Genomic DNA, 9691 nt, shown 5'->3' on the forward strand with positions numbered 1-9691 from the left:
ACTCTTTCCACATTCCTTCATCCTTCCCTGGCCCCTCCATATCCTGAAACAAAACTAGAATTGATACTTTCACAACCTCTGATTTCCTGCAACTCTCCCGGCCCCCAATGAGCAGTGACACGTGCAGGACTCTGCTCCGTCACCCTGGGGAAATTGCCCTCCGCAGGTTCACCAAAGGATCTAAAAGCAACAGCAAAATCCCACCGAAGGTCTCTGGTCGATCTGAAAGGCAAGTTTCACGTTCCCAGAAACTAGAGGGACTGGGATCTCCCCACCCTGCACACAGGCCGGCCCCCCCCGCACTGGTTACCATAAGGACAGAAATAGGCGCGTGACACACTGCTTCGGGCACCTCAAAACCCCAGCAGCAGCAGCTGGTTCTTAAGTTGTACAGCAAAGTGGAGCTGACGAAGGGCTTTCACATCCATCCCGCCGGCCGCATTCTTGCACCCGCTCCCCACCTACAACAAACGCCCCAGAACCCAGCACCCACCCCCTCCAGGGAAGCCGGGATGGGAGCCCCTTCTGACCACAGACACCATGCAGAAGTCCTCTGGGCCTCCAGGGCCCCTACAAAAGACAAACAAGGAGGCTCTCTCTTCTCCCCTCGATGGTGGACTAATGCAGCCACCACAGGAAGGAGGGCGATGCCAAGAAAACGGCAGGAAAGGGCCTGGGGCCGCCTGACATATGGCACCTGGCACCCGCCCAACCCTACACCTCCTTGTGCAAGCGAACTCGAGTTGGGCTTTCTGCTACTCAGAGCTAAAGGAATCCTGAAGGATACATACCTCGCAACCACAGAACTCTGGACGCAAAATGGACCCTGAGAATCACACAGCCCAGTGGTTTTAAAGCTTTTTTAAATGATGGAGATGTTTCTTTCTCAAAAGGACTCTTACATGGAATGCCAATGGCTAGAACGGATAAAGACGAAACGCCCTCTGGTTGAGGCAGAAAGCCCTAGGCACTAACGGAGAAGCCGGGGGTTCAGAGTAACCAGCTAAAAGTATCACTGACCTAATGCAGAGACTCTTAACGTACAGAAAGAAAGCAATCACTGCCGCCACCACCATTTATGAACACTGAGGATGGCCAGGCACTTAAACGCACTCTGGTTCTCATACCACCCTAAAAACATGATTAGCACCCTGATTTGACACAGAAGGAAACCAAAACTCAGCAGATCAGTAACTGTCCACATTCAAAAGCAGGACAAAATTCCACTCCCAGCCCTCTTGAGGAGGAAGCGGAGATCCAGAGAAAAGAAGTGATCTGCCACACCAGCACAGTAACCCAGCTCTCCCAACTCCACCTGCAGGCAGCCCTCACTGTACCCTGCCAACCGCAATCAACAGAGATCCAGCAGCTGTCTCCAAGCAGGAACAGGGCTGGGTGTGATACTTAGGACAGAAAAGCACCTCAGACCAGCCACACAGACACACCAGCCAGAGGAACGCCCTGCCCATCCCCCGGTCTCCCCCCAGCAACTTGCAGCCAAGCTCCAACAACTGCTCCCAGCTCGATCCTGCACAGCTGCACAAAAAGAGGCCACAAACGTCCCAGAGAAGGCCTACTGCAAAGAGCACAATCAAGAAGCACCAGTTGTCACGAGGGCACCAACACCATGAAAATGAGATGACAAATGCCAACAAAGAAACTGGGCCCAAGGAAAGAGAATTAATAGAACAATCAGAGCAGAACTTCAGTACGTCTTCCATGGGATGAGGAAAGCTGTGGCATCCATGAAGGACAGGCAGCTGTGCATATACATCAACTCTAAACATTCCTGTGGGAATTTTTTTGAACAACAGGAAAGCTGAAGAGCTTATGAACAACAGGAGAATTGCTGGCCTGGGAGACAGAGCACGTGACATCCTCCCAGAACCCAGACCAAAGTGGCAGTCAGATGCAAAGCATAAAAGAGAAACCAAGCAGGACAAAATATAAGTTATGATAAAGAACGGCTGAACAGCACAATTAATGAAACTCTGACCCAAGCAGAGAACATTTTTTCCAAACACACAGAACACTATTAACTTGACGAGGTGCTAGGCCACAGTTTCACCACATTTACTGCCCACAATGCTGGGGGGCGGGGGGGACTCCATTTACCTGGGAAAAGAAAAGAGTTTTAAAAATTAGTGGGTTCAGGAAGTTTAAATAGTCAGAACTTTTGGGTACAAGAAGGAATTTAGAACTGAAGGATTAAAAAACTACGTATCGGGCTTCCCTGGTGGCGCAGTGGTTGAGAGTCCACCTGCCGACGCAGGAGACATGGGTTCGTGCCCCGGTCCGGGAAGACCCCACACGCCGCGGAGCGGCTGGGCCCGTGAGCCATGGCCGCTGAGCCTGCGCATCCGGAGCCTGTGCTCCGCAACGGGAGAGGCCACAACAGTGAGAGGCCAGCGTACAGCAAAAAAAAAAAAAAAAACTACGTATCAAAACCTAAGTAGCGTAGGACCCAGGACAAAGAAACACATAGCTTTAAATTCATCCCTCAGTTATGTAAACTGACTTAAAAGATCTAAGCTTTCAACTCAAACTAGAAAAAAAGAGGATAAACAACAAGATCCTACTGTGTAGCACAGGAAACTATATTCCATATCCTGTAATACACCATAACGAAAAAGTATATGTATAACTGAATCACTTTGCTGTACAGCAGAAATTAACACAATATTGCAAATCAGCTATACTACAATTAAACAAATTTAAGAAAAAAGAAAAATTAGGTAGAAGTTAGAAATAGCAGAAATTAATAAAATCAAGATTTAATGGTGATAGAGATGGTGAACGAAAAAGAAAAAAATGCTATGGGCTTCCCTGGTGGTGCAGTGGTTAACATCCGCCTGCCAATGCAGGGGACACAGATTCGAGCCCTGGTCCAGGAAGATCCCACTTGCCACGGAGCAACTAAGCCCATGCGCCATAACTACTGAGCCTGCACTCTAGAGCCCGCGAGCCACAACTACCGAGCCCACAAGCCACAACTACTGAGCCTGTGCGCCTAGAGCCCGTGCTTCCCAACAAGAGAAGCCACCGCAATGAGAAGCCCACACACTGCAAACGAGTGGCCCCCACTCGCCGCAACTAGAGAAAGCCCATGCGTACAGCAACGAAGACCCAATGCAGTCAACTATAAATTAATTAATTAAAATGCTAGTTCTTTTGAAAAGACTAAAAAAGGGTAGAAAAGTCTTTAGTAAATATGTTAAGGGAAAAAAAATCAGGAATTTTTAAAAGGTACCTACAGATTCAAAAAGTATTTCCAAAAGCAAATATGTAGCATGCTACATATTTATATGTGAATGCATAATTAAAATGACAATTTCCTCAGAAAATACAGATTATCAAAATTGGCTCAAAAAAAGTACAGAATCTTAATAAACAAAGTAGATGAAATGGAAACCATAATCAAAACTCCTCTTCCACTACATTCTGCCTCCACAAAGGCACCAGGCCCAGATAGTTTTACTAGTTAGTTCTACCAAAATTTAAGGAAAAGAAATTGTCCATCCTACACAAAAACTGTTCCACAGCATATAAAATACTAAAAGCTAACTGGCTCTCTCCACAAAGCAAACATTCTTTATACTAAATTCAGCCAAGAATAGTACAGCAAAGAAAATTATAGCCCAAGCTCCCTTAAAAACACAGTTGCAAGCCTCCAGTATAAAACATCAGGAAATAGAAACAGATCTATTTCTATTTCACCTTTTCCTCACATCATACATAAAAATTAACTTGCAAAATTGATCACAGGGCTAAACATAAAGTTAAAACTATAAAACTTCCAGAAACAAACATAGGATAGAATATTTTTGACCTTAAGAGTAGACCAGTTCTCAACTGGAGGTAATTTTGCCTCCCCCCCACACCCTGGGGTCATTTAAAATGTCTGAGGACATTACTGTTTGTCACAAATGGGGGGAAGTGTTGTTCCTGGCATCTAATGGGTGAGACCAGGGGTGCTCTTATCAATGCTAAGGACAGGCCCCACAACAAAGATTTATCCAGGCCAAATGTCAAATGTGCTGAGGTTGAGAAACCTTGGTACTGGCAAAGATTTCTTAGGCTACAAAAAGCATAAACTATTAAAAAAAAAAAAAGATAAATTGAAGTCCATCAAAATTAAGAAATATCCTTTCTTCAAAGGATATATTAAGAAAATAAAAAAGCAAGCCAAAGACTGGAAGAAAATACACATTATACATACCTGAGAAAGGACTTGACCCATAATATATAAAGAACTCTTAAAACACAGTAAAATGACCCCCAAAAAAGTGTGTTAAGGGACGAGAGGGAAAAACAAAAAAAAAATTTTTTAAAGAATCACTACAAAAGATATCCAAATGGTCGATAAGCACATGAAAGATGTTCATCATTAGGCATCCCACTAAATACAAAAAAAGATGTCCAACATCATGAGTCAGTAGGGATATGAAAATTACAAGCACACTGAGATACCACTAGACACGCACTAGGATGACTAAAATTAAAAAGACTGATAAGATCAAGTGTTGTTAAGGATGTAGAAACACTGGAACTTTCACACTGCTGATGGGAATACAAAATGGACAACCACTTTGGAAGTCAGTTTGACAGCTCACTCATTCCCCATTCACTGAACAATCCCACTCCTAGGTATCAAAAAAAAAAAAAAAAAGAAATGTCCACACAAAATCTTATACACAAATATGCACAACAGCTTTGTTCATAATAGCCAAAAACTAGTAACATTTAGATTAGTCTTGGGTCAAAAAGAAAATCAAAACTAAGACTACACATTATTTAAAATTGCAGGACTTCCCTGGTGGCACAGTGGTTAATAACCCACCTGCCAATGCAGGGGACATGGGTTCGAGCCCTGGTCCGGGAAGATCCCACATGCCGTGGAGCAACTAAGCCCGTGCGCCACAACGACTGAGCCTGCGCTCTAGAGCCCGCGAGCCACAACTACTGAGCCCGCGTGCCGCAACTACTGAAGCCCGCGCCTAGAGCCCGTGCTCCACAACAAGAGAAGCCACCACAATGAGAAGCCTGCGCACCGCAACAAAGAGCAGCCCCCGCTCCCCGAATCTAGAGAAAGCCAGTGCACAGCAACACAGACCCAACGCAGCCAAAAATAAATAAATAAATAAAACTGCCCCCCCCAAAATTTTTTTAATAAATAAAATAAAATTAGCAAAAATAAAGGGAGAAGGACGTTTGTTGCTGCCTCCCTGGGGGGAGCAGTCATAGCCAGCAGTCTTCTGGAGCTGTTCAGTTGGTGGTGTCTCCACTCCAGCTCTGGCCCTTCCCAGTTTTCCCCTCTGCCTAAGAAATGCCTAAGGAATACTTGGAGAATAAACGAATCCCGTGTCACCTTGCCAGGATTAAAGGGGAGGAGACACCATTAGCATAAATTCAGGCCTCTGTCCCTTCACTGGTCATGAGCCAGCTATAAGGAAGATACAAAGGACCCACAGGTATACCGGATCTCAGCTACCTCCACCTCCATGACCAGTGGGGGCACTACCAAGAGGGCTCGTGGCTGGGACAATAAAAAGGAAAGAGAAAAGAAAAAGGAGAAAAAGAACAGTATCTGCAAAGGAACAAGCTACTTTCCACCATCAGTCCCAGTTCTTCGACCCTCATGAATTCTCTCTGCCCAGCACAATACAGTTTTATATGCCAAGATCAAAATAAAGATGAGACATCTAATTATTTTACTCAACTCCATCTTTTAAAAATCCCTCCGTGAAACAATGATAAAAGACATGAAGCCCAATCAGGAATTCATTTCCTGGGAATCTGTCAGGACGCTGTTCTAAGAATTAAAGCATGTGGTCTAACATACCCCTAATTAACAATCTTGGGCTACACACACTTATTGCTGCAAGAAACATACACAAATGGATGTGGTCCAGGTTCAACATGTGGCCTAAATTAGGCATATAAGCACTATTCCTTCAGAAAAATCATAGGGAAAAAAAATATCTCCTTAGAAACATCAACTAAACCAACCTCAACTCCCAGCTGGCTTCATTATTCTCTTGTCCTCAATGTAACAAAAACTTTCCAGCATTTAAACCCAAACAATTGGGGGAAAACTTGTTCTGAATAAATTTTAAGGTACTTAACTACCTAAATCAAGCCAGCCCAAAGCGTTACTTTATAACTAGTACAAACTGTTAGAACCGCACTCATTAAGAAGTTGTTAACACCAAAATAAAGGGTGGAAACTAACCAATTACATATGTAAGATGGCCTTTTACAAAATGTATCTATCTCACACAGTAAAGAGTAAAGCTGTGGACAAGTGGAGGGCCTTCGGTCACTTTCGTGACTCTGCATGGCTGCCCTCTGCCATGCCCTCTGCCCCCCTCACCTCTTGTTCTCGTGGGTCCTGCCCCAGCGACCTTTGGACATCCCTCACCAGCACAGCACTCCTTCGGGCCCCAGGCCCTCCATGCGTGCCAGTCCCACGGGCAGTCACACTGGCCTCTTGATTCAAGTGCTTTCTTTCTACTACACACCACCTCCCGAGAAATAGGTGAGTGATAACAATCACCGACTTTTTCCACAGCATAGGACTCACCTGGTGCGTCAATCCTTGTGAAGCTTAAAAAACACACAACTGAGGCTCTCCAACGAACAAGCGCTAAAAGTGCCGAGAGAGCAGATACACTTTGGGAAACTTGCCTTTGTCGTGCCTGCTTTTCACTGCCCAGCTCTCTCCACAGACACAAAGATATGAAAGCTGCTGCTTAGTCAGTTGCTTTGGTGTCGCCTTCATCCCCGCCATTAACGAACTGCGATGGGACAGCACCCTGACCACCACCCTCACCCCAGGAGGGGTCAGAGCCACACGGGTGCCCTTCAGGCAACCCTGAAGCAGGCCCAGACCTCCCTCGTGTTGGTCCTAAGGGACTGCAGGTGAAAAGTACCCTCTCAGGTTCTAGAGAGCTGGGCTTGGGAGGAGAGGTTGTTTTCCCGGAAATCCAACTCCATTTTCCAGTGACACGAGAACTGCCTGCCAAGGGCTCTAGCTGATGCTGGGTGGCATCTGGGCACCCCAAACCTGCGCCTGAGGGGATCTGGAAACCGCGCCAGGCAGCAAACCACCAGGAACAGGAGAGTTTTCCACGGAAAAACATGTTTCTCGTTACAACCAACCAATTTACAAACATTTGGAACGTGACCCGGTGTCTATGGGGACTGCTACCACCGACAAGCTGCACAAACAGTAACAGCAGAAGTCTGCTTTTCACACTCACAGTGAGACCTGGGGAGTTATTTACAAGTGGACGCCCAGGGGTGGAATAAAAGGCAGCTGAAAACATCTGGCTTTGGTACTACTTGGTAGAATTTCTCAAACCGCATTTAAAAAGATGTTCAGCCCATGTTCCCATTCAAATATGTGCTAGAGTTAAGGAACTTTTAGCCAGTGTTACCTCACTCAAGAAAACCAATTTTTTTAAACCCCCTCCCCAAGGGTAAAAAAAAAAAACAAAAAAAAAAACAAGTCTTAATAAGTATTTAAGCCAAGGAATCCATCTGAAACAGGAAGAAATAGAATTCACTTTGCAGATAGGGGGTTTGAAGTGTAGATTTTTAAACACAGCTCTGGGGAAGTCTCAAGGAAAAACCACAGAGCAGTAATGGGAAAGAAATGTGCACAAGCCCAGCTGTGACCTGCCTGGGGCTGCGGTCCTGAGGAAGGCTGGCAGAAAGAACCTAAACCAACGTGAAAGCTCTCCTAAGACCACAGAGGGCACATGCTAAACGCATATCCCCTCAGAACACCATGGAGCATCTCCTAAGTTATGCCCATGTGTGACCATGAGGCGAAGCATTTCAAGATACAACGGCCATTTCCTACTGGACCAAGAGGCCGAAGTCCACCTAGAGATGAGGATCATAAACCAGGTTCCCGGCGCTGGGACAATACCACCCTAACGCAGAAGTGAGGGCCCCCACAGCAGCCGCAGAGTAGGGGTCTGCCCTCGAGGCCAACTTTAACCTCAACTATTAAGAAATCAATTCCAATTTGCTAACAACACCAAGACTTCAACACCACTAGCCCAGCTGAGCTAACTTCTCACAGATGCGTTCGGTCACAGCAGCCATTATTCCAAAACTTCCTCCTTTAAAGGTCAGTTGCAGCTTGACCTTGTGTCAGCTAGGGCCCTTTTCTCTGTAACGGGGGCTTCCGTGAGTAACTACTATCTTAGGGCGGCTAACTGGCCTACTAACTTATGTGCTGTAAACTCTCCCTCCCGCCCCACTACCCCTTTCCAAAACAGGGAAAAGAAAGAATACGGGCCTTTCCGTTTCAATTGTGAGCTCAGCCTCACTCTCCTCAGAGTAATAATTTCTCCAAGTTCTGAATTCAGGGGTAATAGGACTATCTCTGATGCCAGGGAAGAATATGAACCCCATAAACGCCACCACAAACTCAAAATTCAGCTCAAAGTGGGCTAAACCTCACTTCATTCTGCAAAGTAACTTGCTAACACCAGGGATAACTGTTGACTGTTCACTAATCTTTCAGAACTTTCCAACCTTTTTTTTTAACCAAAGTTTAAAAAATAAATAAAAGTTGTACTTTCCATCATCCTAAACAGTCCAGAGAAAGTTGGTTAGAAAATTCTCAGATTTGGCAGTTCCCCAGCCCCAGGACTCCCGGCCATGGCAGGACACTAACAGCCCTCACTGGGACGTGCGATTATACAATCATGGTTCCCAGAGCAAAAGACTCCACTAGAATAATCCACCCGGAGACAATGACATCATGTGAACAACTAGACAGGAAGTTAGGCTCGGAGAAGTGAAGGGTGAAGTCTTGAAAGCCAATACTGGAGGACCACCCTCCATTCCCCCAATCCAAAAAAAAAACCCCAAAGTCACCTTCTGCAGAAAGGCTACTTTAAAGAAAAAATGGAAAACCCACATGGAGGAAAGCAATCAGCAAGTGAAACCAAAACCCCCAAATGCACGGCCATCGGTGGGGTGAGTCTTTCCACACTAATGGCCCCCTCTAAAGCCCCGCTGGTGGAACTTTGAGGAAAACGTGGAGTGGGAACAAAGCAGAGCGGTAGTTCCTGCGTCCTCCAACTTTCGCAGGCACACCGCTGAGAGGGCAAGCGCTGGGCGTGAGGTGGCCGCAGTGTGTCACCCAGGCGGGTGGCGGCGGCCGGCCGCTCGCACACAAAGCCGCCCCGGACTTAGTGACAGCCACAAGTGGTCCGGCGACGGACCCCAGCCAGCGCCGGGCCGCCGGAGCCCCCGCGCCCCCCGCCCGCGCCCATGACCCCTAGTCTCTTATCATCCGGCACCACGCGGGCAACTTTCCCTCGGGGACCGGCTGACCCAAGCCCGGACCAAGAGGCGACTCGGGGGCCTCGGCCCCTCCCCCGAGCGCCCCTGGCCCCCACCCCGCCCGCCGCGCGCTGGGGCACCGCGACAGAAGCCTGCACCCAGGCGGGCCACCCACCTGCACAGCTCGGGGAACTCGGCGCCCTGAGTCCCCGCGGCCCCCGGGGCCCAGACCAGTAGCAGCAGTTGCAGCAGGAGCACGGAGCGCGGCGGGCGGCCGGCAGGCGCGGGCCCCAGGTGGGCGCTCCGGCCGGCAGCGGCCCCCATCGCGCCGGGCCCCGGCTGCGCGGCTGGAGCGGAGCTAGCGGCGCGCGGCTGCCGGGGGCCG

At 47.6% G+C, this 9691-nt stretch overlaps 1 protein-coding gene across 1 annotated transcript in view; it reads right to left on the minus strand.

The window, feature by feature from the left end:
• The window catches only part of IGF2R (insulin like growth factor 2 receptor), a 110618-nt gene extending 100988 nt beyond the window's left edge, over positions 1-9630 (minus strand). Inside the window, exon 1 of the mRNA XM_007457582.1 lies at positions 9482-9630. Within this exon, the coding sequence (XP_007457644.1) occupies positions 9482-9630 (149 nt within the window). The remainder of the gene's footprint in view (positions 1-9481) is intronic.
• Between the last annotated feature and the right edge of the window lie 61 nt (positions 9631-9691).

Source organism: Lipotes vexillifer, unplaced genomic scaffold (genome assembly GCF_000442215.2).
Source record: "Lipotes vexillifer unplaced genomic scaffold, Lipotes_vexillifer_v1.1 scaffold1055, whole genome shotgun sequence".
NCBI classification, from domain to species: Eukaryota; Metazoa; Chordata; class Mammalia; order Artiodactyla; family Lipotidae; genus Lipotes; species Lipotes vexillifer.